Source organism: Balaenoptera physalus, assembly GCF_965194825.1.
Source record: "Balaenoptera physalus genome assembly, chromosome: 6".
NCBI lineage: Eukaryota > Metazoa > Chordata > Mammalia > Artiodactyla > Balaenopteridae > Balaenoptera > Balaenoptera physalus.
Genome location: NC_138885.1, coordinates 127,303,535 through 127,331,391, shown reverse-complemented (window position 1 = coordinate 127,331,391; position 27,857 = coordinate 127,303,535). Strand labels below are relative to the sequence as shown.

Here is a 27,857-nt window from a genome sequence, read left to right as displayed (position 1 = left end):
CATTTTTCCCTAAAGGAAAATAACTTCCGTAACTTATTTGGGAGTATATAGGGAGATCAGCTATCTGTGCTTTAACAGTTCTTTTTTTTTTATTATAAAAGAAATGTGTAAGGTGAAGAAATGTGTAAATGTACAAAGAACAGGCATTTATTAAGAAGAATAAATTCCTCATAATCCCACAATCAAGAAGAATCACTATTACCATTTTAGTGAATTTCCTTATGGTTTTTTCTATGTACTTTAAAAAATATGACTGCAAAAAAAAAAATTAAAAAAAAATATGACTGCGATGAGATTGCATAAATCAATGTGAATTCTCCCTCTTTTGCTAAAATTATTGTAAGGTTTTTTTCCCATTTAAGACTGGTGGAAAACATCATTTTAAAGGATTTAATGGATATTTCCTATATATTCATTATACGTATTTATATTTTATAAATATCCACAATGAACCTTATGTTTAAAAATTTTTTTTTAATTTACCCTTAGGTCCAGGAGGCCCAGGGAATCCGATTCCTGGAATTCCTGGTTCACCATCAGGCCCAGGAAGACCCAGGTCACATTTTCCTGTGGATCCAGGGATACCTTAAAAACATGCATACATTTACATCAGCACCTTCCCTTTATCTTGCCTTAAAACAAAATGTTTGTTTCTGGGTCATCCCAGATCTTTTTGGAAATTAAGAAATAATAACCCCACCTTCCTCCCCATTTCTATGCAATGAGCTAATCATTAGGAGGTGCAAATAATTTTGAAAATATAATTTAACTCCTAAAAAGAAATATTCTCGCTATCTTGAACTATATGTCTCCCTCCATCAATGCAAAGTTAAGTTTTAGATGATGTTGGCAAAGAAGTTAAGTTTTCAAATGAAGAAGCTGTGGGAACTGTCCTGGTTAAACACCAGCCCACATTCCTTGCTCCTCCACCAAAACTCCATGAAGATTGTTCTGCATTCCAATTCCTCCTAAGTAATTGTATAGACTCTGTTTTGGAATCAGAAGTACTAAAGGAATAATCTGGATAACCTCAAAGGACAACAGCAAGTCTCCTGTCTGTTGGCTTGTCCCTTCTGGCCTGCACTCTTTTTTGGAGCCAGTGACTATATGCTTTCCTTATAATGGGAGAGTTATAACTAGGAGAATCAGGGTGCCCTCTGATGCCATGTACCAGATGTGGCAAAGGGATACTCACCAGGTGGACCTTGGGGGCCAGCACGGCCTGGGGGCCCAGGAGGTCCTGGGGGCCCTGGAACTGGTGTCAAAACACCGATTTCTCCCTTAGGACCTTAAGAAAATTTGCATCATAAGATTGGCGTGCATATTGAAGCTTTTCTTTCTTCAGAAGGGAAAAACACAATCATAAGGGGTTCATAAACATACCCTAAGGAATATAAAAAATAATCTGCTTCCATAGGCTTCAAAACTGGCTTAAAGATGACCACCTCATAGAAATTCCACTGACAAATATATGTAAGCATCTACTATTGTCTAAGCCTTGTTTTAATTAAGAGCCCAACACGCTGGTCTATTAAAAGAGAGCCTATTTTTAAAAATATTGATAATATGGAATTCAGCCTAACTGCTGGTGAATACTAGTAGGATATTTATTTATTGGGTGACTAGTTTTCACAGGAAGGCAGTATGGTTTATTGAACAAAACATGAAGTGAGGCCTGACAAGTTGATATGGGCTAGAATCTTGGCCCTGCTCTTTGTAAGGTCTGTGAGCTTGGGCATGTTTTTTAACCTAAGTTCCTCATGTGTCGAGAAAATAATGCCCGCCTCACTGGTAAAGATTTGAGATAACATTCTGACCACAGTGGCCAATATTAGAAACATGTTAGTGATCAGTATTGCCCATATATTCATATATTTATAGAAAGAATAAGTTTACAGTAATGTGATGGGGAAAATTTGGTAATAATATATTTTATGACAGTGGAGTCCTTCACTAAAAATTCACATTTAGAAAGAACAGAAGAAGATTTGAAGATGGATTCGAAGAGGGTTGAGTAAACTTTTTTAGTAAAGGACCAGATAGTAAATAATTTAGACTTTATGGCCCAGGTGGTTCTCTGCTGCAATCACTCAACTCTGTTATCCTAGTGTGAGAGTAGCCAGGAACGATCTGTAAATAAATGAGCATAGCTGTGTGCCAATACAACTATACAGACACTGAAACTTGAATTTTATATAATTTTTACATGTCACAAAATATTATTCAAAAGTTTTTTTTTCCAATCATTTAAAAATATAAAAATCATTCTTAGCTTGGGAACTATACATGAGTAGGAGGTGGGCTGGATTGAGACTGTGGTCTGCCATGGTTTGCCAATCCCTGGATTAGAAGAGCAGCCTCAAAGGTAAGGTGCAGAAAAAAATACACATGTATGAATAATCACAAAATAAGCTTTACATATGTGTGTGGACAGAAATGCATGCATACAATTTATAATACACTATTGACCCTTGAACAACACGAGTTTGAACCACGAGGGTTCACTCATTCGTGGATTTTTTCAATAGTAAATACTAGAGTACTACATGAACTACAGATACGGAGGAACCACACATAGGAGGGCTGTCTCTAAGCTATACACGTAGAGGGTTGCCCGTCCTAACTCCCGTGTTATTTGAGGGTCACCTGTATGTGAATACTACTGGGGATACTGCACTCAAAATTTTATTCCTGGTGAGGGATGCTATAAAAAGATTTGGAGACCAGTGGTTTTTTGGGTCTCCAAAGTGATTTTACAAGTAAAAAACGACCATGGTAGCATTATTTGTTTAACACTGTCAGTAACGTGAAATTCTCATCTTTCGCCATGTTCTCCACCACGGATAAACATTGAGGATCAGATCCCTCCTGAATCCCGCAACTACGTTCAGTATACGTGGATCCCAAAATTAATGGGACTTTATTATCAAGACAGCTTTTCTTCATTTGTCTTAGATATTTTGAAGTTTTATTTAGAAACCATTTATGAGGTTATGAATCAAAAAGAACAAATTTGCAATAACATGAGTGGGCCCTGGGCCCAGGAAGAGGCTTCTCAAGATCAATCCTATAGGTTTTTGCCTTCCCTTTGTTTATCGTAACTAACTTCCACTCATCTCTTAGGATCTATTCACTCCGTGTATTTATATCAGTAATGGATATAGACGATTCCTAGGAAATTTCAGCTGTACTGCTCAGTAACAGGGAAAAAGAGGATTATCTCTACCATATCCTACATGTTATTTCCCAGTGTCTACAAGTTGACATTATCTATTTACTAGAAGCATGTTTCTATACGTTCATTAGTCTTGAGGGAGTTTCACTAGTGCTAGGAACCATCAACCCACTCCACAGGAAAACAGGACTGGAAAGAAAACTAACCAACCGGCTTCTCCAGGTGGTCCAGGGGCTCCAGGAAGTCCTTGGGTGCCCTTTGGACCAGGCTCTCCCCAAGGCCCATAGTCGGATGGTCCAGCCGGTCCTGCAGGTCCTGGGGACCCAGGGATGCCAGGATCCCCTGGAAGACCCTGGTCCCCCTTCTCCCCACTCAGGGCCTGTATCAATAGAAATATGTTTGGATAGTGATTCATCCAGTATCCCTTTACACAGGCTAACCTCACCATGAATATGAATACCAGTTAGGCTGTCATGGAGAAGATCTTGAATTAAAAAGCAGTTGTTACCTGAAGGGCATTGTTCCTAAAATAAGAGCACTGAATGATGTCTGTTGTTTTGCCCTTTGGAATCCAGCAACATTTCATTAACTCTGTTGAGTCCCACTTGAGGTGTCCTACAATGGGATGTCACATATGACAACAGCCCCAAAAACTTAGCTCAAATTGGCCAACAACTCAAATGGCATTAGAGGTGACATTCATGTTACTGGCAAATTTCTAAAATAAAACCAGTAGAGCAAACTTTAATTTGATTGGTTTTTCACCAGGTATTTTCATTAAAAAGGAGATATTCTATCTATAGTAATTTTTTTCTTATAAAATATCTTTTTTTGTTGTTAATTTCATAGTCTGTCACTTTGAAAATGAGTTATTTTAAAGAAGTTGAATTTGACAAAATAATCGAAGTTCCCCTTCTTCTCCAACATGGCCCCAAATAATAAATTTGACTGGATTTTTCATTGTTCAGTGTCAATGGGGGACTGACTAATCCTTCTTTTATAATTGCAGGGTGTAAGACTCAAATCAGTTCCTTGATTTTCTCTTACTTTCTGGGACTTCTTTACCAGAACTAATAAAAAAAATTAGGGCGATGCAAATGGGAGCATCACGTGAACTGTCTTGATACTAGACCAAAAGAGTTCCAGACTCCAGCCCTCTTTAAGCATAACTGCCACTCTGGAGGGGCAGCTGACAGTTTGCCAAAGAGAGTCTGAAACATTGGCCCTGCTAGCTGCTTCCACTCAAAAAGCGTTTTGTAGTTAAAAGGTTTAGGAAAGTCTGCATATCATATCCACAACCTGGGGAGTCACTACTCATATTCTCATATTAAAGGGTCTGTGAATGAATCTTTAAATTTGTTTGACAAGGTACTCTGCTTGAGGTGAAACCCTTTGTATTGGATGACACTGATTAACCCTGGGAGAAACTGGTATTTCATAAAACAGGCTGGGCAGCATGCCTTGCAAACTTCTCAGATACATGCGATAGGTTCTCGGCCTCTGCCTCTATGACATTTAAAAATAGATTCTGGGGACGAAGTGAGAGAGTGGCATGGACTTATATATACTACCAAATGTAAACTAGGTAGCTAGTGGGAAGCAGCCGCATTGCACAGGGAGATCAGCTCGGTGCTTTGTGACCACCTGGAGGGGTGGGATAGGGAGGGTGGGAGGGAGACGCAAGAGGGAGGAGATATGGGGATATATGTATATGTATAACTGATTCACTTTGTTATACAGCAGAAACTAACACACCATTGTAAAGCAATTATACTCCAATAAAGATGTTAAAAAAAAAAAAAAATCCTGGTAGGAACCTCTCACTTGAACATGTGAGAGATTCCATCCCATGAAAAGAGACAGAATTATATAAACTTAAATATGGTAAATGACAAAACATTTACCCAAATGACAAAACCCTAAATATTCTGTCCTCTTATGCATTTATTTTTACTTAAAAGAATGAACATTGTCCCCCAAAATGTTGACTAAAACTTTCCATTATTAATCATTTTCTGAACTTCCCTATAAACTCATTTGATACAAATGTGGGATTGTAACTTGTGTATGAAACAAGGTCATTATCAATGTAGAATTTTCCATGGGCTAAAAAAACCATGGAGTGCTATTTATTTTGTCAAAATACTATAAATATTTGTTCGGGTTATTACGGCTCTTTTGAAGATGCCTCATCCTGTAGTTAGAGGAATGAACTGTGCTGAATGGCCAACAATTTTTTGAAAATAAATCATCTGATGTCTTAACTTTAGAGCCCTTCATTCAGAGGGAGGGTAATTTGAAAAAAGTTGCTAGATACCAACCGGTTCTCCCTTAGGTCCTGGTAATCCTTTTACTCCCGGAGTTCCAGGAATTCCATCCAAGCCCTTTCTTCCAGGATGTCCTCGGAGCCCTGGATCCCCTGGGGCACCCACTTGTCTCTCTGGCTGAGATGCTTCACCTTTTTCTCCTTTAAGTCCTGGGTGACCCTGAGCACCTGGGAATCCCTAGGGTGGTACAAAAATGAGTCTACCTTGCATTTGGGTACAGTTCTTGTGTCAATATTAAAACATGTCAATAAGAACTTTTCAGTTTTAATGAACATGAATTTTTTTCCAGACCCTTTCTTTGGCCCACAAGTAAAATTTCAAGCTTTTTGGCTTTATTTTTTTCTTCCAAAACTATAAAAAAATTCAATTAGTGTAATTCAATGCAATATATATACAATAATATAATTCAATATGATACAACCTTCATCATAATTCAGATTATGTTAGAATATTGGTAAATTTCAATATGCATCTATGGATAATTTGATTTAAATATACTTATCCAAGTATAACTTTCTCATTTTAATTTTTTAACAACTTTATTAATGTATAATTTACATATTATAAAATGAATCTTTTGTAAGAATACAATTCAATGATTTTTAGTAAATTTACACATTCATGCCACGATCACCACAATCTAGTGTTAAGATGTTTCCACCACTCCTCCAAATTCCCTCAGATCTATTTGCAGTCCATCCCTGTTCCCAACCGCAGCCCCAGGAAGCCACTGATCAGCTTTGTCTCTGATACCATTTGAAATGATTATAAATTCATTAATTCATTCACTTATTCTTTCGCACATCATTCATTTATTCATTCAATCAACAAGTATCTACTAAGTGCTTTACTATTAAGTGCTCCTTGCCAGGCACCAAACTGACAACCTATATGGGGTGCAACCATATTTCCAGAGTGCTCCATTTTCCAAATTGAAACTAAATAAAGCTTTAAAACCATGAAATCTTACTGGAAATCCTGGAAGACCAGCGCTTCCTGGGGACCCTGGGATTCCTTTAATGCCAGCTGCCCCTTGTCTTCCTGAAAGCAGTAAATTATTAAGTATACATTGAACACAAACTCTGAATAGCCAGGGTAATGCAGTATGTGAAGAAAATAGGATGTTTTCTTCTGAAGAAAGAAAATTTCTTTATTAAAACACACAGTGCAAGGTAAGAATGGGAGTAAATAACTGGAATAAGAGATAACATTCAAAACAAGAACTCTTAAATGTTAGCTTCCTGAAATTCTTGTCTTTATAATTTTAAGGAGACACATTTATTTCTTCTAATGATAAAAGTAATGGGTGTTCATTGTAAAAAAAAAATTATAGAGAAAGAAGAGAATAAAAATCACACATACGGGGGTGGTGGTGGTGTGATGAATTGGGAGACTGGAATTGCCATATATACACTAATATGTATAAAATAGATAACTAATAAGAACCTGTATAAAAATAAAATAAAATAAAATTCAAAAAAAAATCACGCATAAATCTACCACCAGAAGACAGTATTTGCTAAAATTTTCATGTGCATTACTCATAAAATTTTATATCCATAAATGCATAGGAATCATAATACACTTTTTTGGAATCATACTGTACATATGGCAATAAATATGGACTTACAGCTTCCCTTTCAATGGCTGCATGGTAGCCTATTGCATGGGTGAACCATCACTCATTCAGCTAACAGCTATTTTTAGACACTTAGATTGTCTTATCCAACTTCAGTTGTGGTAAACAATGCTATGATAAATACCTCTGGATATTTAGCTCTGCACATTTCCTTTACAATTAATTGCTAAAAGTGTAACTGCAGGTCCAAACAGGTACAAATCTTTCTGAGGCTTTGTATATCGGTTGCCAAATTGCGTTTTACTGTATTATTTCATACTTCCTCTATTTAAATATCTCTGTATAGAGGATCCCTTTAGAGGATCTTTTGGATGGATCTCAGGGCAGTTTATTAACAAAGGTTTATTCAGATTTTTTTTTTGCAAGATTTAAGCCAGGAGAATTTTTTGTAAAGTAATCCAAACAGTTTTACTGCTTATGCATCTCTTTGAGCTGTACCTGTAGCACCTCAAATGTAGGAAAACCAAGGAAAATACAGCAATGTGACTGGTTGCTTAGCAGCAGTGAGCTGCCCGCCTGCATCACTAGCCTTGGGCCAGAGATCACTCTGGGGATGCAGGAAAATTACGATGGCTTTCCTTTTGTTCTTTGCCTTCCTCCCTTCCTTTTAGTTTGTGTTTTAACATTTCCCCCAGAGACTTGGGCGTCAAATAGGAGCTGTATGAAAAACACTTGCCCCTGTTCTTTGCCCCATCCTTTCCTGTCAGGCTTGTCTCAGGGAGTCAGGGCGCAGTGACTGCAAAGTAACTAAGGCCTTCATGAAGAAGTGGGTAGGATTTGAGGATGACAAAGGATCCCTGCTCTAATGCATGTCCTCTACTGGCTGGCCACAGTGCTCGTAGCTGCCACCATGAGCCTTTCTTCTTTGGACTGAGACCAAGCCTCCCCAAAGACCCTGTGTCAATGCAAATGTCTACTGGATGGTGGTAACATGCAAACATGCTCTTATCTCCAAAGGTAGAGATTTGGATTAACTTGGCTCAAAGGGCAGTGCCTGGTATAGCAATTAAGAGGTGCCAGTGTAGAAGGCGGGAGCATGTCTCCAGAGGAGAGTGTCTGGACTGCAGTCAGGCTCTACCACTTATTAGCTATGTCATCTGATACCTCAGCTTCCTCATCTGTTAAATGGGGTTAATGTAACACTTAGCTCTAGGGTTGACATGAGGAATAAGGGATGGAGGCACAGAAGACATCTAGAACCATGCCTAGCGCACTGAGCAAGGGCTCTGTAACTTGAGGGCTCTTATTAGTTAATGAGAAATCATTTGAGGATGGTGTCTATAGACCAAGGTGCTAATGGCAGAACCTAGATGGTGTGTGATACCACGTGAAGGCCCTGGGTAGCCAGCAGAGTGGCACAGGGGCAGAGGAACCCAACTAATAAAATAGAGACTTTTTCTACTTCAAGGCTTTGTCCATGGTCATTTCTATGACCAGGGAAGGGGAAGGTAGGAGAGCAGAGGCAGAGACAGCCTGGAGCAACAGTGCTGAGGTGGAGAGTCCTGGTCTGGCACAGAGGTCGACAAGGGAAGCGACATATACTTTATTTAGTCCTCAGGATATTGGCCTCTGAAATGTTTCTTCCTTCAGAAGTGGACGGCTAATATTTTTTAAAAACATGAGATTTCAGAAAAAAAAATATCCCAATTTTATCCTTCCCATGAAAAATTGGAAGATTTATTAGCACAGAGCCTAAAAGGCTGCCAAGTAACAACAGGCCGGAGTTGAGCGCCTGACGGCACCTTCCCATTTACTGCGTAGCCCCTGCAGTTTACTGCGGCCCTCACCACTCCTTATCTTCCCGGCACTGGGGCCGTTGGCGGACTTCGTTACCGTGCTTGTATGGTTAAGAATAATGTGAAATAGTGCATGTGCCCATGATGATATCAAAAGGGGGGGCGTGAAAAATTAGACTGAGAGGGGTCATGTCTCTTGAAAAAAAGAATGGGAGAGAGTTTCTTTTTTTTTTTTTTTTTTGGCCACATCTCTCAGCCTGCAGGACCTTAATTCCCCAACCAGGGATCGAACCCTCACCCCCTGCAGTGGAAGCCCAGAGTCTTAACCACTGGACCGCCAGGGAAGTCCCAGGGGCTTATTTCTCTATGGAAGAAAAAAGTGGTGTGTGTTTGGTATTGCTGCTTCACTCCTCCGAGTTACCAGCTGGTCCCCTGTAGAAATGTGAGTTTACAATTCCTGGATGACACAGTGGTTTGCTAGAGTTCAGCGACTAAGACGGAATAAGGGGAAATGCCAGCTTTTATGGGATTTTTGGCTTACTTTATGTGAACAGAGTGTGTTTCTGAAAGTCTCCCTCCAAATTCATATAAACCACATCCTGACATCTAGCAGTCTGATGCCTTTTTTTCCTGCCCGATGAATCGACCCTTTCGGTACTTGAAAAGATACTTGTGTGCAAATTGTCTGTACCTGGAAATCCTTTTACGCCTTCTAACCCCGGCAATCCTGGGGGGCCTGGAGGCCCCGGGACACAAGGACACTGTGTGCACAAAAGGCCTGGCTCCCCTGCAATGAGAACATACTTGCATCACTCACAAACCCATGCCGAGTCCTTAGAAAGGACAGATATTTTCCAACCACACGATCATTTGTTGCATCTAAAAATTTTTTTCATGTAGTGAAAATCATTTAGGACATTGTACATATTAATAAAAACATCATTCATCTATTATATCTGCTTACTTTATCTGAGCTTATTTTTTGCGTTCTGAGAGAGGAAATCCCAAGAGCCTAGTATTAAATATTTACTATTTCAGTGTTTCTCTCCTTGAGTGCAGGCTACAACCCACATTCTAGGAAGAGCCAATGATTTATTGCACAGGTGCTAAATAAATGATTCATTTCCAGATAAATAAATACCATTAGGTAATCCTTTTGGAAAAGAAGCCGTCTCTGACTGTCTGCTATTTTGGGGTCATTGTTGTCTCAGGGAAATATAAAATCAGTGATAATAAAGATGATGAGAATGGCTTACGCTAGTAGAGAAACATCACTGATTGAACCAACCTTTGGGCCCATCGACTCCTGGGATTCCTGGAGACCCTGTATGGCCTGGAAGTCCACCGTCTCCAGGTGGACCTCTGCGAAAAACAATACCACCTACAAAGAGAAAACACCAAAGCTAGTTTTTTATTTCTTTAAGTATTTTCTTCAATTAGCAAGTGTTTTAGTAATGTCTTTATTTTATATGCATTTCCCCACCTCTGTTTTGGAAGCTGAGTCTTGTGAAGGTTGTCCGCCACTGAAAAGACTGACCAGCTTTTCCTTTCACGTTACACATGTGATATTTTTAATAAGGAAGCAGTGGTTCTTTGAAAGCTCAGTAGATGGTATTTATTGGCGCATGATCAACCCATGCTATCTTATTCAGTTGTTTTCAATTATTCCAAGACTATCCCTTTAGCATCTTTTGGCAAAAGGTCAGATCTCATTCTTCTGTGTATCTCCGATACATTGTATTTTCCTGACAGATTGTAGATGTTTCATCTATACGGAGTGCAAAAATGGATTCTGACTTGGGCATCATCTGTTTTCTCCTCATTGCTTATTCACATCAACAGAGTTTGTCATTCTTTTAAAAAAATTTTTTTATTGAAGTATAGGTGATTTACAATGTTTCAGGTGTATAGCAAAGTGATTCAGTTTTACATATATATGTATATATATATTCTTCAGATTCTTTTCCATTATAAGTTATTACAAGATATTGAATATAGTTCCCTGTGCTATACAGTAGGTCCTTGTTGTTTATCTGTTTTATATATGGTAGTGTGTATCTGTGAATCCCAAATTCCCAATTCATCCCTTACCCCCTCCTTTCCCCTTTGGTAACTGTAAGTTTGTTTTCTATGTCTGTGAGTCTATTTCTGTTTTATAAATAAGTTCATTTGTATCATTTTTTTAGATTCCACATATAAGTGATACCATATGATATTTGTCTTTCTCTGTCTGACTTACTTCACTTGTATGATGATCTCTAGGTCCATCCATATTGCTGCAAATGGCATTATTGAATTATTTTTTATGGCTGAGTAATATTCCATTATATATATATATATATATATATATATATATATATATATATATATATATATACACCATATCGTCTTTATCCATTCATCTGTCAACGGACATTTAGGTTGCTTCCTTGTCTTGGCTACTGTAAATAGGGCTGCTATGAACATTGGGGTGCATGTATCTTTTCGAATTAGAGTTTTCATCTTTTCTGGATATATGCCCAGGAGTGGGATTATTGGATCATATGGTAGAGTTTGTCATTCTTAAAGCAGCTTTTCAAGAAAGCTGTTCCCAGTCTTCCAGATACATCTGCTATTATAATGGTACAGTCAATAGTTAATTCTCTCAAATTGCTGTGTTCTATGATCTAATTTTTGGTCTTGCCATTTCCAATATAGGTTGAAGGCAATGCTGATGAAACTAAATAGGTACAAACAGTACCTATAGCTTCCCCAAATTTCAGAGCAACAGGTAACAGTGGAAACATTTAATTTGGATGGAATATGTATGTGTTATATTATGTCTGTTCCATTATGAAAAGAACACTTATTTTGTGATCCAGTTACCTGTGTCTTTAAGTTGAATGGGTAGTTATCTCTGAACAGTAAAATCTACTTCCACTTATAAAACCAATACATCATAGGGATGAAATATACAGCGTGGTAACTATAGTTAATAATACTGTATTGCATATCTGAAAGTTGCTAAGAGAATAGGTCTTAGAAGTTCTCATCACAAGAGAAAAATTGTAACTACGTATGGTGACAGACACTAACTAGACACTGTGATGATCATTTCATAATATATACAAATATTGAATCAATATGTTGTACCCCTGAAACTAATATAATGTTGTACGTCAATTATACTTCAATAAAACAAACTGAATTTAAAGAATAGAAAAAAAAGTAAAATATTATGGCACTTTTATACTTAATGTAGACTCATGTATACTTTTACATTTATACATTTGTAGATACTTATACATTTTCATATTCATTTCATATTTAATTCAACAAATATTTGAGTACCTCCAATGTTCCAGCCCCCATGCTGTATGCTGGGATTCAAAGAGTAAATGAGACACTCCCTGACCTCAACGAGCTTTGAGTCTTATAGGGGAAACTGACTCAGACAAGCAATGTGGAAAATTCTATGATCAGGATAAACCTGAGTGTTATAAGAGGTAGGTGGGCTCAGTGAAAACTTTCTGCAGGATTCTGAAGCTCCAAAGGGAAGGACAGATAGGTGTTGCTTGGAGAAGAAAGGGTAAGAAACAAGAACAGTCTCTGAAGGGCGAGGGAGCATGGTGCCTTTGGAGAGGGAGCTGCCCCACGGCAGGTGCCCTGTGGGCCGGATCCTGATTTGAATGTTCCTGAGCTTCGTGAGCTGCGCATATCAGGCTTGTCATCAGTAAAATGAGGACACAAAACCTACACCTGGAAAAAGACTTAGAGGACTAGAAGTTGTTCAAATCCCTGATATAAAGTATTTTTGTTGAGTTTTGTTTTGCTTAGTTTTCCCCATAGATCCACTCCATAGCTTAACAGCTTGTTCTTAGACATTGTCTTCTATTAATAGGATAATTTCTTAGATTGTTGTTAGCCTAAAGGAAAGCTTTTATTCATTTTTATTTATTTTTATTTATTTATTTAGGCCGTGATGCGCTGCTTCTGGGATCTTAGTTCCCTGACCAGGGATTGAACCCGGGCCACGGCAGTGAAAGTGCCGAATCCTAACTACTAGAACACCAGGGAACTCCCTCTATTTTTAATATTGCTCATATAACTAGACACTTAACTGAATTATTTTATTAATACTAAGAGTTTTCCAGACTATTCTTTTTCATTTTCTATGTTTATAATTATATTGTCTATAAATAATGTTTCTTCCTTTCTTAAAAAGATCACTGACCCATGGAAGATTCTTAAGGCTAGTAGGAGGGTTGGGTATAAAACACAAGACCTCCCAGGAACCTGCCAGGAAAGGCATTTTAAAATATATAGAGCGATCTGTATGTTCCTGAGGTTCTGTATACCTATCAGCCACACACAGAATGCTAAGTGGCTCTATCAGGGGATGGAGAGAAAAGGATAACTTCATCAGAACTTCCAGGTACCGCTTCAGAGCCTCTGGGCTGCAGCTCTGTGGTTTCTGACCCACTTTGCCTGGCAGCATCTTGCCTTGGTCCATGTTGCACACCTCTAGCCTCCTGTCCTGGGCTTCCCTGCTGATGATAAGCCACGGGATGCCCCAGGAGCCATGCCAACACAGCCTGGAAGTGTGTGTCTGTGGGGGGATGGGGGTGGGGATGGTAGGGTGTTCGTCCCGTCCTGTGGGGCACAACTTTGACCCATGCGAAATAGCGGCTGGTGGGGAAATTCTTGCCTCTTTGTCCCCCGCAGGAAAGATTATCCTGAGACAAAGTTATACAGCTTCTTGGAAGATAGTCTCCAGGGACTGAATGAGCAGTTGCACTTGGCCTAGGCCAACTTGATAATGGTCCTTCCTTCCCTGCTTCCCTCCCCTTGTTCCTGCCTCCTGCTCCACCCTCTGTGGGAACTCAGGCTAACACTGGGCTGAGCTTGCAAAGTAGCCCTGCCACCGTAGCTGCTTCCACAGATAGCTAACAAAATGAAACTCCAGTGGAAAGAGAACTCCTACGGTCCACACTGATGGCCAAGCTGCGTGTAAGGTTCATCGCCCCCGATGGGCACATCGCTGTCACTGGGCAACGTACGCAAAAGGGCATCTTTACCTGGTGGTCCTGGAGGTCCTGGCAACCCTGTAGGGCCTGGTGAACCAGGATAGCCAGGGGACCCGGGAAGCCCCGCTGCGTTCTTTCCTGGGGGTCCTCGTTCCCCTTTACTTCCTTTTACTCCTGGTACTCCAGGGGCTCCTTGGAGGCCAGGCCTTGATGACCCTTGGAGAAAATAATCATTTATTGTTTTTTAAATGTTTCCCTGATGAATATACGTTTGTTTTTCAATTGCAAAAAGTGATATATTCTTATAAAAGTTGTACAATTGAAAAGTATATAGAGAATATAAAAGTGAATTATCTTATGTCCCTTATCTGTGGCCTTGTTAAACTATCACAATACAGCAGAGCTCAGACATTCCATTCCAACAAGGTAATTTATGTGACTTATTACAAGGGGTTGAAACAGAGGTTGGGATGCACTGTAGTCTCTTTTTTTTTTTTTTTTTAATTTATTTTTGTCTGTGTTGGGTCTTCATTTCTGTGCCAGGGCTTTCTCTAGTTGTGGCAAGCGGGGGCCACTCTTCATCGCGGTGCGCGGGCCTCTCACTATCTCGGCCTCTCTTGTTGCGGAGCACAGGCTCCAGACGCGCAGGCTCAGTAGTTGTGGCTCACGGGCCCAGTTGCTCCGCGGCATGTGGGATCTTCCCAGACCAGGGTTCGAACCCGTGTCCCCTGCATTGGCAGGCAGATTCTCAACCACTGCGCCACCAGGGAAGCCCCAGCACTGTAGACTCTTGATTCAAAAGGACTTCAGGAGAAATTCTTCAGTATATGTTATTTTATAAATTTTTTGTATTAGAGACTAGAAGATGCCTATCTTTCAGTGTCTCAAATGAGAAAGAGAGAAAATTGTAATTGGACTTTAATCTTGCCAACCATCTTAGTTATATTAAAGGGCACCCTGAGGGAGGCAGGCATCTCCTGGGGGAGAAGCCATGCCAGGTGATACAAAACCCCCTTCCTCTGTCCCTCCTAAAGTGACCCGGATGTGAGAAGGGCAGTCTCAAATCTCTGCCTCATAGTTAAGAATCTCTGCTGAGAAACCAGTGGGGGTAATATCCAATTATTTCTGATTATTGAGCATGAAGATTTTGGCCTAAAGGCTAATAATCCTTCGGATTGACATCTGTTTTAGAGCTTTTTAATTTTCACTTGCTGGCTTTTTAAACCATCCTATTCATTACTTGGAAGGAAGTCTTTCTTAATATTTGGTCAGACCTTTAAAATCCCGTTTTGCATCATTTCAACTTCAAGAAATACCTGCTGTTAAGAGTCTGGTATATATTTTTCCACGCATATGCAAGTACACATAATATTTATCCATTTATCTTTTTCTTTTGCAATAGGATTATAATATACATGTAGTTCTTCAATCTCTTTAATTTTAATTCATTTTCAAAATTATGAAATAGTTTAAATATACAGCATAGTACAGAGAAAAATATAATCAATGGCAGGGCTTACCAAATCTTTGCTATTTTGTTCTTAGTGTTGTCTCCTTTACAAAATGACACATTACAGTACGACAGTTATAACTGAGGCTACTGTGGTTAATCTTTAACCGTCCTGGATGCTATTCTTCCTCCTCTCTCAAGAGGCATCCACTCTAATGACTCACGGATATTTTTCCACTTCACAGAATTGTCCATGTACCACAAACAACATATGTTAAAAATTAAAACTTTACACAAAAGCTGTAATCTATGTGTCTTTAGGCAACTTGTGATACACTATGAAAACTATCATTTTAAGCAGCCTAGTTGCCATAAAATTATTGTTTTTCTATCTCTGTGCCTCTTCTGAGTTTCAAGTCTTCTGCTCCGTACACCGAAGTTACTGTCTTACACTTAGTTAAAACTACTGAGAAGTAAAAAAGCACATTTCTATATTACTTTATGTCAGTTTCCACTCCCTTTTCCCCTGCGGGTCACAAAGGTAACGATTAAGAAGTTGGAAACACTTGCATATCAATTAATGAAACATTTGTCTTATGTAAATACTGTAGACTCACTAGAGGGCAGTGTGTTTTCCGTTTAATAGCGTTTGTATTGGTATCCCGAGAAACATGTACCTACCAGGACTTCCAGGGGCTCCGGGGGGACCACTGGGACCTGTGAATGCATAATAGCAATTAATTGTTTACAAAGATGTAAATATCCCCTCCCCCCCATTATTGAAATCTTGGATGACAATATAATAATAATATAACAATACATTTTTCATACTTTTTCTCCACTCTCACATAGGTAAATATGAGAAAACTTCCCTCATTTAAACAAACTGTAAAGAAGAAACTAAGTTCATCTTAGATGTCTAGCACTCAAAAGGGGGGAGGGAAGAGAGACAGGGGTAGGGGATAAGGGACATGAACTACTATGTATAAAATAAATAAGCAGCGAGGATATATGGTACAGCAGAGAGAAATATAGCCATTTTTTGTAATAACTTTACATGGAGTATAATCTACAAAAATATTGAATCACTATGTTGTACACCTGAAACCAATATAATATTGTAAATCAACTATACTTCAATTTTTTTAAAAAAAGTAAATCATGCTACTTTACCATCTTCAAATAATTCAACAAGACACTTCCTAAGAGTCTGCTCTGTGTTTGGTATTTTGCTGGGATGATTCAGATGCCAGAATATCAAATAGCTGGAATTGTCAAGAATATGAGTTTGGTCTGAATCCATCTCAGATCGCTTATAGCTGTAACACTGAGTAGGGCTCTAATTCTTTGATATATATGAGTGATTTATAGTAAGCATATCAGATTTTTAAAAATCTATGTCTAATATTTATCTGTCCATTTGTTTAAGTACATTGAGACTTTTACCTCTCTTAAGTAAAATTCTTCTTTGAAATCTTATTTATATCAATAATTTTCCTAGATCAGTGGTTCTTAATCCTGTTGCACATTAGAATTAATCTGGGGAGCTTTTACGATCTGCCAGTATCCAGGGCCCTCCTCCAGGCAATTAAATCAGAATCACAGGGATGGGACCTGGACATGGGTCTTATTTAGCAGTTCCTGGGGATTTTAATGTGTAGTAAGAGATAAGAGCTTTTAGCCAAGATCTTTGCAATCTATCAAAAGGGATAGAACATAAGTAAATGTGACTTTAATTCATGGTGCTGGAAGTCAGAAAACCAGGACTTCAGTTCCTTCTTCTCACTATTTGTGTGGATTTGCTCAAATTATAGCTCTTCAGGGGCTCCATTTTCTCTTCTGTATCCCACTGAGATTGCTGGTTTCGGATTCTCCCTCCTCCTGCTCTCCAGCCATGTTTGTGTCTTCCTACCAGACTTGAACGTTATGCTTTCCTACATAAAGATAATTCAGTTACCTTCTACTGTATACCACCTATGGAATTTTCTTATGAAAATATGAAAATTAGGAAACACCAGAAAATATCATCACCTATGAACATTAGGAGACCTCCCTTCTCCTCTTGCCAATTCTGGGTCTGTAAACACATGCTATACATTTTGCCTTGAAAGAAAGACATGGAATGATCAGCAAATGCTTTAGGAAGAAATTTATTCTCACCCTGTGGGCCAGGAGCTCCCTTGGGCCCTGGTGGGCCTGGAATTCCTTCATCTCCCTTTTCCTGGTATGCATCATAATATTCTGTCTTAAAGGAAAAAGAAATTAATAAAGAAAAAAGACAGCTATTTATGGACAGCTCGCCAAATGCAATTACTCCCATTTCTTCTTTTTTGGCTAGAATGATACTTTCCTTATTTTCCTGAATTCATAGGTTTATGTGTTAGAAGGATATGGCAGTTAAGTATATGGGATGGATACATTTAAAAATAAAAGTTAATCTGGTATCATGATGTCATATATTTCATGGACTTTCAATTAGAAATACATTTTATAATGTGGCCCAAATCACATACACACATTTAAATATATAAATGTGTGAATATGTATACTGAAATTAAAGTTTCACAAAATAGTGACTTCTTACAACATATGATCAACTGATATTTTTTATTCTATTCTATTTCACTTTTTAAAAATGCTTGTCCTGAGGACTAAATTTATTTCAAACTATATTGGGACCTACACATCAAAAATACTTTATTGATTGTTTCTTTAAATTTCAGGACACTGTTGACCTTCAGACAAAGGTTTCCTCAGTCCAAGGACTCAGGACTATTACGTATTTCTGAAGTGATCAGTGGACCTACTGCTGGTCTCCTTAACCATCTACTTCCAAAGCAGAACCTCCTCTGAAGTTAGCAGAAGCTGCAGAGTTATGTGGAATTGAGCATGAGAAAAGAAGATGGAAATATAAAAGTTTTTTAAAAACTTAGTTTTTTCATATGCTGCATGGGGCCAATTAGTTCATGGACTTGTTTAAAGAATAGGTAACTAGAGCTTTGTGGTTAAGCAGTATAAAATCACAAAAAAGAATCACTACTAATAATAGTACTAATAATGTAATAATCTCCTCCATCATAAAATCCATAAAGACATGTGAGTACCTTCCAAGTAAGTACCTTCACAAAATAGCCTCTTCTATTTTCCCAGCAACCCCTTAAAAGTATCTTGGGATTACTTGCCATCTGAATCATTTGCTTGTAGTGTAAAGAGGCTGATTTCTGGGACCTTCCTCCGGTTACCGAGTTGACTTACTTAGCCTGAAGGGTCTGAGAACTGCGTTTGTAATAACACACACACACACGCCCCCAGTGACTCCTTTGCCACCATGGAGGAGCTTTCTGTCACACTTGCACAGTCACACTGAATGTGGGAACCACTGTCTTTGGAGGCAGGAAAGGAAGATACCAGAACTCAGAGCCTGGGTCTTTTTCACTCATCTCCTTAAGCTACAGAGTCACTATATAAAATGTAGCCACCCTGTAGTGAGAAGCTGACAGACATCAAATCCATGTCCACGCCGGGGCGGGGGGGGGGGGGGGGGTGGGGAAACAGCCTGCCACTAAGGAGCTTGGGCTGGGGTCATTGGTTTTTGCTGGTCCTGTATTAAACCCAGGGCTGAGCTTCTGCTGCCTCCCAGTGCAGGGCTGTCTTAATGGGGCCCAGCTGGAGAAGGCCACCCCGGTGCCCAAGCTGTCCTCCTCTGCTGCCTTCCTACCCTACTTACGGGCAAGGGATTACTTACCTTGGGCCAGGCCTGATTAGACTAAGGTTTTCTTCTCTACAGCCCAGGATGAGCATTGCCAGTGCATTCCAGGGACCAAGTAGGACCAAATAAAAATACTTGTCCATTATCAAATGGACAAATAATGACAACAGCTATTTTTTTTGCCCCAGTTTGATAAAAAGGTAAATACTATAATCTCTATCATAGCAGTCAATAAGAGACACTGATTCAAAATTTCCTTGATATTTTGAAAGACTTGATCAAACATGACATTAAAATGGTCTTTAACTACACTTACTGGACCACGAAATCCTGGAGGGCCCATGTCTCCTTTCCACCCCTAGGTTGAAAGACAGTTACAAATTATGAGCACATTAATCAGAAGTATTTACATGTTAGGTATACTTAGAAACCAAAATGCACAGTTAAACAAATCTATGCTAAAATTGATGCTATTTCTATGAAATGTACAAACCAAGTTAACATGAAAGGGATACTACTTTTGATTATCTTCCTGGAGGGCCACATCTGAGTCAAGAATCTTATCTACAAGGTCTGGAAGAAGTGGCTGTTGTTCTCCAGGTTTCTTCCACATCACTCCCTTCAAAGGATGTTTGCATCATTGCGTGCTCCCCTGTTCCCACCCAGACTAGAGGCACAGGGAAACCAGGCTGTGGGTTGTAGGCAATTCCCGGTGTCCCAGCTATAATCAACCTCCTTTCTGACCTACTCAAGAGGGCATTCCAGAATTCTACTGGAAGCGATATTAACACAGGATAAAAATCTTGAATCTGCATATATACCTACATAGGAAAACTATTTGAAAATATCTGTAACGTGTTGTCAGAAACAATGATGTGGAATACGGTCCACAGTTAACTGATGATGACCTTTCAGTACATCGTGACCCAGGTTGAGACTCACGGGGACCAGCCTACCCTTGACCTCTGATGACCTGAAACTTCCTCCAATCGCAGGTCCTTTCCAGCTTCTTCCTCGTGGGGAGCTGAAATCTCACTGTCCTAAGTCAGCTTCTACTACACAGAACAGGTTTAACATCTCTCCCCCTCAAGTATTCAAATATAGTTGCCACATCCCTTGTTTCTTCTTAACAAATATGCTAAGATGTTTTAGTGAGCTCTAATTGCAATTCCTTGTACCGAGTTTCAGGACGTGTGGGGAAAGGGTGACCAAACCCAACCAATTAAAGAAGCTGAAGATAGATGTTAGGAAGGGAATTACCTTAATGCCATCTTCGCCCCTTAACCCAGGGAAACCCTTGCTGCCTTTGGCTCCCTACAGAGAACAGCAAAGTGCGTAGGTTAGAAGACACATTGATAATCAATTTCTTCTGTAGGAAGCAAAATGCTTTAAACTCCTTTTTGGAAAAAAAATGTGCTCAGATGACCTCTCTCCACAGTGAGGGTGTAACACTATGATTCTCAAACGTAATTTTTAAAAGCTATACGCTTTTTGTTTACTTAAAACTACTTAGTGACTCTCAAAATCCCTTCTTTGTCTAATAGGACTGACACTTTCACTATATTAATGGGCCAAGTCACGTCTTTACCTCAGTGCCAGGGAAACCGGGGGCACCATCTTTTCCAGACTTTCCCTAAAACAAAACAAAACAAAAACATGTAACTTAATAAATATGGGTAATTTCAATAAACATGAAAAACTTAAATGATATGATCATCTCTTGACCTTAGGCAAGAAAGCCTGACTGAGGTTTCCCCCACTTATTAAAAGGAAAAACTATTAATCACAGAACAGGTGATGACCTTCTCTTGCCAGGGAAGGCAGAAACCAGTCAGAATGGGAAATTAGAGAGGGTCATTGGAAAAAGGAGAGGATATTAAGAGCTAAGCTTAAACTAGCGTTAACACTACTCATCAAAGCTTAGAAGGAAAATCAAGGAAGCACTGAGCAGAGAATCGAACAGGAAAATCCAGAAAGAGGGAGGCGTTCACAGTCTATTCATTTGCGATGTTGGCAATTCCCTGAACTCCAGATGTGCCTATATTTAAATATATGTATAAAAGGTATTTTGCAGCACTCAAACAGGGCTTTTGGGATTAACTATTATGGTGTTTACCCTCCATGATAAAATTAAAAATCATATTAGTTGAATATTTTTTCTTAGAAAAAAATATACTTTTCCCAGTGTATAATTTTTAGAGTTTTTAAACAATATATGTGTTTAAATCTTTGCAAAATAGAGCTGGGTGGGAGAGTGAGCCTCTGTCGCTTCTACAGCCTCCTCTTTTTTTACCCATCGCCCGCCCCCTATATGGATGAAGACCGTTTGTCAAAGAAGAGGATAAGGCTGATACACAGAGAGGAGCGGAAGTGAAATGGACAGAGTCCTGCCCATTTCATTTCAGGTTCAGAAGTCCTTGAAGCTTGTTTTAGCCTTGAACTTCTCAGATATTTGAACAAATAAATTCTACCTCCCAAATTTAAAAAAAAAGTTTAAAAAAATCTAAGCTACTTTGAGATAAGCACCTTATATTCACGACCTCAAGAGTCCTGAGTACTTACTAATTTAGGCTGCACATGACACTGAATTTCCAAACTCACCTGCAGGCCTGGTTCTCCAGGAGCACCTTTTTCTGATCTGTAAGAGTCTCCAGGTGGTCCCTGTATTAATGAGAGTTAGGTCAAGTTTTGTAAATTATTGATTTTTGACTTACATTGATTTTTATTAACTTTTCCCTTTTGTTATAATTTTTGAAATGGTGGGTTATCTAAGAAGGACATCTTATTTATGAATATTAATTTAAAAACAGATGCTGAAGATAAATCATAAGATGGGTGTCATTGGGTGCATGTAAAACAGTGCAGGGATTTCAGCTAGAAGTGGCCATAAAATAATTCTAGTATTTAAGATCTCTGCAATAAAATACTATCGTGCTTTAGCTAATATTAAGACTTCAAGGTAGATCCTACGTCAAAATATGCTCTAAGGTTTTACTCTTTGTTTCAAGGGAACAACATGATTCTTAGTGACCTACTGAGGGTCCAGGTCGTCCAGACTGGCCCACGGCTCCCTGGTCTCCCTTCTCCCCCTTGAGGTCCTGTCGCAGAAACAAGTTAAGGTCATTACAAACAGATCAAACAAGATATTATTGACTACACTTGGAAAAGTCCTCTATCTGTTCAATGGATTGGATTTTCAAGCTACTTATATACCTCCTGTTAACACACCACATTATCAATTTTCACATTTTGAATTTTATACCTGGGAACCCCCGAAACAATATACAAACTTTTGGTGTGCTATATTTTATTTATTTTTTAAGCTGATGTATAGTTGATTTACAATATTATATTAGTTTCAGGTGTACAATGTAGTGATTCAAGATTTTTATAATTATACTCCTTTCATAGTTACTATAAAATATCGGCTCTATTCCCTGTGCTGTACAATATATCCTTTTTACAACCTTTTCTTTTTAAAAAAAAAAACGAAAGTATCCTTTAGATCAAACTGTATTAAACTAATTTAATTCTTGAATCTGTTTTCTATAAGCACAATTAGATCATTTTTAATGTATTTTACTTTCATTTTTAATATATTGAAATTATTTTCACTGAGATCAACTATTTTCTGAGTAAATGTTACAACGAGGATTGAATTCATTAGTTAGGTTTGTTTTGCCCTTATCACATTTTATTCACATATTGTGAAAATATAATTTTCAAAAACAATTTTTTCCCAATGTGAGTATCCTTCTGAGGGCATCATTTTTATAAATAACTCAATTTTGTCCCCTGGGTCAAATCTTCCAGATCTTGATTTTGTCAAAATAAGATTTTTTCCCATCAATTTTCAGCCAATAAAGCTTTAGACTTTATTAAATATACTTTTGTTGATTAATTCTGAAAAGTTCAGTTATTCTCCTCAGCCAATTTTTTTCCAGTCTTCAATGAGAGTTATTATTTTGGCCATATAAAACTTCACCATGTTCTGTTTTAACTCTTCTAGTTTTGTTTTGATAATTTCTATCATTAAAAATTAATTATATTGGAAAGAGATGATTAAGGGATTTCTTTTGGGAGTGATGAAAATGTTCTAAAATTGCACATGGTTATAGCTGCACAACTCTATGGATATACTAATAGCCACTGAATTGTACACTATATAAGTGAATTTTATGGCATGTGAATTATATCTCAATAATGTTGTTAAATATAATTAAAACCCATGAATTTTATTCTTTAAAAGGGTGAAAATTATGGTATGTGAATTATATTGCAATCAAGCTATTATTAAAAACAATTAATCATAAGTTTAAAGGAGAAGGATGATTTATGTTTATTTCTTAGTTAATCCACAAGAAAATTGTCAGCTTCCCCCTCACTCTCCATTCCCCTTCCCAGACATTCCAGGATCAACCTGGTGTCTAGGATTGGTGTATGATGTTGTGATGCACTTCTTCTGAGCATCTGGTTCAATTCCATCCTCTGGTCCTTCTGGCTACCCCAATGTGGGAGCAAAAAGCACATGATAATGTCAAAATAACGAGTCACAGGGTCCTTGGAGAGGAGTGGGGGCCACGTTGCCTTGGGGTTATGACGGTAGGGTAAAAAGGTCCCATTTGATTATGATATTGCTCTACCCTTATCTTTAGGTCATTACTATCCAGTTGCGTCAGAGCCGCACACCATTTTGCTACTGTTTATTCAGAAATACTCACCGTATACCCACCCTATGCTGGGAACAAGGAGAGGGATGGGGATAATGGGTGAGCAAAATTAGATCTAGGCTCTTCCTTCAAGAATGTTGGAAGTGGCTTGCCTTGTATCTTCCCCATTTCATGTTTTCTAGTTCTCGAGTAAAAGATGCAGAAGGAATAAAATCCAGAGGCCCAGGTTGGCTGAGCTGGGCTTAGGTGACAGAGCTTATAAAAGAGGTAAGGGATCAAAGGACCTCATCCCAGAAAGGGGAAGGCGCAACCCTAATAATAAAATTGAAGAGTTACCGTTCTGTTAACCAGGCCGGTTAGTGTCACGATAACTGTTCCTGGTGGTCCGGGCGGTCCTGTTAATCCTTTCATACCCTAAAGACAAATACACTCAGGAATAAAAAACTAAGCTTGAGAGATCTAAATTTCCTCTTTAGTTCTTACCTAAGAAGATAAAGCAAATGAAACCTGAGACACAGGAAATACTTTCGTTTCAGTGTGACTTAGTGAATAAATTGTGTAAGTTGATTGCTAGGGAACTTAAAATATCTTGCCCACAAATAAACCACAGAATTTAAATTACCCGCTCTCCTTTTTGTCCTATCACTTTATCGCCCATGTGACCCTGTAAGAAAAGACAAAACCAAATTATTTTTTAAAAAATGAACATGAATGTATAGTCTAAACCCATTAAGGTTCAATGTTTATAATTGAACATTTATATTTTAACTGTAATGTTAGTATTGCAAAAGTTATTTTAGCTGTTTCTTGGAGTGGAGTGGCAACATGTTTCTTTTAAAAGCAGAGATCTTGAAGCGCAGAAAGCTTAAGGGATTTACTTAATAGGGCAAGTGATGACATGAGATGGTGTGGGGGAGGGGAAGGAACCCAGCTCGGAGGACATTTTTCTGGCTCAGCCACCAGCCAATTTTGCTTCCTCTGGCTGGTAACTTCCTGATGCCCTAGTTTCCCCATCTTAAAAATAAGGGGGATGTGTAGCTGATCTTCAGGATTCTGAAATTCAAAACTTAATAGAGAACTAAGAATAGAATTCAAGCAACCTGACTTCACTAGTAAGTTAGTGACATGAGATAAGTCTAATGTGAATCATCTCTCTTCAGTAATCTATCATTTCAACCAATGTCTCTTTGCTTTTCTGCTCTTGAGTTTGCAGATTTTCCCCCAATTAGGCCACAAGCTGTAGAGAAAAGCTCAAGATGAGGAGTCAAAAGACGTTAAACCTCAGGTCTGCCAATTACTATTTGATGATTCATTTAGCCTGAACCTATTCATCTCACAGGATATGTATGTGCATGCACGTGTGTGTGTGTGTGTGTGTGTGTGTGTGTACACACATCAATGAAATAATAAATGTGAAAGCACCTTGGGAAGTACCCTACACACAAAGGATATCTGATAGTAAGTAATTTCCTGGTGGGGCTCAGCCTTGCTCAACATTTTCTTACTTAAGATAATGAAGGGGATCAGAATATGCCACCCCAAAATATACCACTTTGGCAGAAGAATTATTTTGAGCTGAAGGCAAGTGAGAAACAGCAAATGCAGAAAAAGTTCCTTGCTCTCCCCCATCTGCCTCAAGACAGGGCATACATTTCCCTTTGTAGAGGTGTCACCCTCCCCTCTCCTGTACCAGGAAGAGAAGGCAACTCATCACTGGAGACAACACTAACTTAAGTCTGCATAAACAAACGTTACTGAAATAACACTTATCTTCCATTAGTTTCCCCCATATATTGACCTTTCCACAATCTACTGCCCCTAGAAGCTCAAAACCCTTTTCCTTTGTCCTGTCACTCCTCCACAAATTTATCACCCTTTGTTAAAATGGTATACAAGCCTCTGGGTCTGACTGCCTCTTTGGGGTTTTCATTTTCATTTCTGTGAGGTCTCCACATGCATATGAAATCAAGCTTTCTTCCTACAGTTAACCCAGTCACTGAACCTAAGAAGACAGAAGAATACGTTTTTTTCCTCCGCAATACTAACAGCTGGCCTTTGCAATAGAAAGAAATGCAGGACCCTGCTTAATGAGCCCATGAATAGTCATTTTTATTTACTAGTATAAAAACAGGTTGGCTTTGGGAAGCAGCCCAGTAAAAAAAATATATAAGGCAAAGTGTTGCGGGAAACATAAGGAGTAGGAATCCTTGCCCTTTTCCTGATGAGGAGCTCCTTATAATTGAATTAAGACGCTTTGTATCAGAGATCAAGTTACTGAAGTGCAGGGAGAAGGGAAGTCGGAGGTGCCGAGCTGCTAGTCATGCTCACTTCCCTGCTGGGAATCCTTGTGAGTTCCAGAGGGGCGCCCAGCAGTGACCCACGTGTGGAATCAGACTGAGTTTGGCTTTTAGATTGGTTAGGATGTGCTGGCCGACACAGCATATGAATTGTCATCTACCTTAGGTCCCGGAGGTCCCATGGCTCCTGGAAAGCCCTAGAAAAATCCACCAGTTAAAATTACAGCGGGTAATGAATCAAGCCTAAAACTCCGTTTAAAATTTTAGGCTATAATTCTTTTATTAGTTACCATGTCTATAGCAATGGCGGCTTCATACTCACAAAGAATCCTGGAGGGCCAGGTGGACCAATAGGTCCAGGAAAACCTGGAAGGCCCGGCAAACCCTTTAAATTAAGAGAAGAATTAGAATAAGTTTAAATTTACTTCTCACTGAAGAACAATGTCCATCAGTTAAATGCATTAAACTATTTTAGAAAAATCAGAGCCTAATGTTTCCTATTTATGGCTGCAATTACTTTCAATAAAGGCCATGTGTAACCTGTGTTGCCATGTATAACAGGCTACCAGGATCATCCTGATGGTACTATTTCTAGGAAAATGACCAGAGCAGTTGCTTCACTTTAGAAGAGTTTTACAATTTTTAGAAATGTTTCCTCTCTCTCTGTCTCTCCCTCTCCAAGCATGCTCTTACCTCTGGGTCCTTCCACCTGCTCTGCCTCTGCCTAGAATCCTCTTTCCCCAGATATCTCTATAACTCACTTTCTCTCCCTTTTCTTATCTTTATTCAAACGTTATCCTTTCCATGGGGCCTTCCTGCCCATCCAATCTAATGCCACAACCTTCCTTCTAATCTGGACACTTCCTACCCTCCAACCCTGCATTATTTTTCTCCTTGGCATTTACTACTATCTAATACAACGTATACTTAGTAATTTACAGTTTTAAATATTTTCTCCTTCTAGAATGTAAGTGCCATGAGGGCAAATATTTTTGTTAAACTATTTTTGGGGATTTGTGCACTGTGGTATCCCCAGCGCCTAAATAGCCCCTGGAACCTACTTGGCACGTAATAAGGATTTCTTGTATGACTGAAGGTCCCACTGCTATACTTTCAGCAGTAGCACATGTGGTACATGGCCAACACTCAATACACATTGAAGGGATACATCCGTGTCCCAGATTGCTACTATCTCCTCTTACTAGATGCCCTGCCCTCAGCATCTGGCTCCCTAAATGCTTCCTAAGCAAAAAAACAAGAGCCATCATATTCTGCATCTTTTTTCAAAAGCTTATATGGCTCCTAACCGTGTCAGTCTTCAGTTTTGCAGCCCATCATTAGCTGCCATGGCTCACCATATAGATGTTCAACAGCCTTAACTCAAACTCTTTGACTCACTCAGGCAAATACCTATCTCTGCCCAGGAATTTCCATATATACTTCTGAATTAAGTTAAACTATTTCTGATTAATTAACATGAAAGTTAGTATCAAAAGATCCCCCCTCCCCTTTTTTTGGCTAAGACGTATTTATTTTTTCCTACTTCTTTGCAGTAAGAAAGCTTTTTGAGGGCCTTCAAAAACATATACCAATCAAATAATTTATTATCCAAAGATCCTTTTGAATCACAGAGTAAAGTACACACAGCCACCAAATAGCTGTTTCCTTGTATCTATTCTGGATCACCCTCCGGCGACATACCTAGAGATCAGAAAGCAAACTATTCAACAGGAGAAAGGTGCATTTAAATAAAATATTACTATCATGCAAACTTTACAATAGGACTGTTACGTAATATTACAATTTTAAATTGTATTCAACGTGTAATACAATCTTATCCTGGATTTC

General features: G+C 38.8%; 1 protein-coding gene across 1 annotated transcript in view; it reads right to left on the bottom strand.

Annotated features, from left to right (window-relative positions):
• Nucleotides 1–27,857, bottom strand: part of COL4A3 (collagen type IV alpha 3 chain) — a 137,148-nt gene that overhangs the window by 37,018 nt on the left and 72,273 nt on the right. The window contains exons 11-29 of the mRNA XM_082464610.1: nt 26,332–26,394; nt 26,171–26,206; nt 24,335–24,376; nt 24,049–24,126; nt 22,078–22,140; nt 21,644–21,703; nt 20,631–20,675; nt 20,303–20,356; nt 19,359–19,400; nt 17,494–17,578; nt 16,015–16,050; nt 13,935–14,099; nt 10,166–10,258; nt 9,569–9,664; nt 6,473–6,543; nt 5,497–5,679; nt 3,386–3,554; nt 1,196–1,288; nt 484–585 (exon numbers count right to left, since the gene is read on the bottom strand). Coding sequence (XP_082320736.1) covers nt 484–585; nt 1,196–1,288; nt 3,386–3,554; nt 5,497–5,679; nt 6,473–6,543; nt 9,569–9,664; nt 10,166–10,258; nt 13,935–14,099; nt 16,015–16,050; nt 17,494–17,578; nt 19,359–19,400; nt 20,303–20,356; nt 20,631–20,675; nt 21,644–21,703; nt 22,078–22,140; nt 24,049–24,126; nt 24,335–24,376; nt 26,171–26,206; nt 26,332–26,394 — 1,576 coding nt within the window. The remainder of the gene's footprint in view (nt 1–483; nt 586–1,195; nt 1,289–3,385; nt 3,555–5,496; nt 5,680–6,472; nt 6,544–9,568; nt 9,665–10,165; nt 10,259–13,934; nt 14,100–16,014; nt 16,051–17,493; nt 17,579–19,358; nt 19,401–20,302; nt 20,357–20,630; nt 20,676–21,643; nt 21,704–22,077; nt 22,141–24,048; nt 24,127–24,334; nt 24,377–26,170; nt 26,207–26,331; nt 26,395–27,857) is intronic.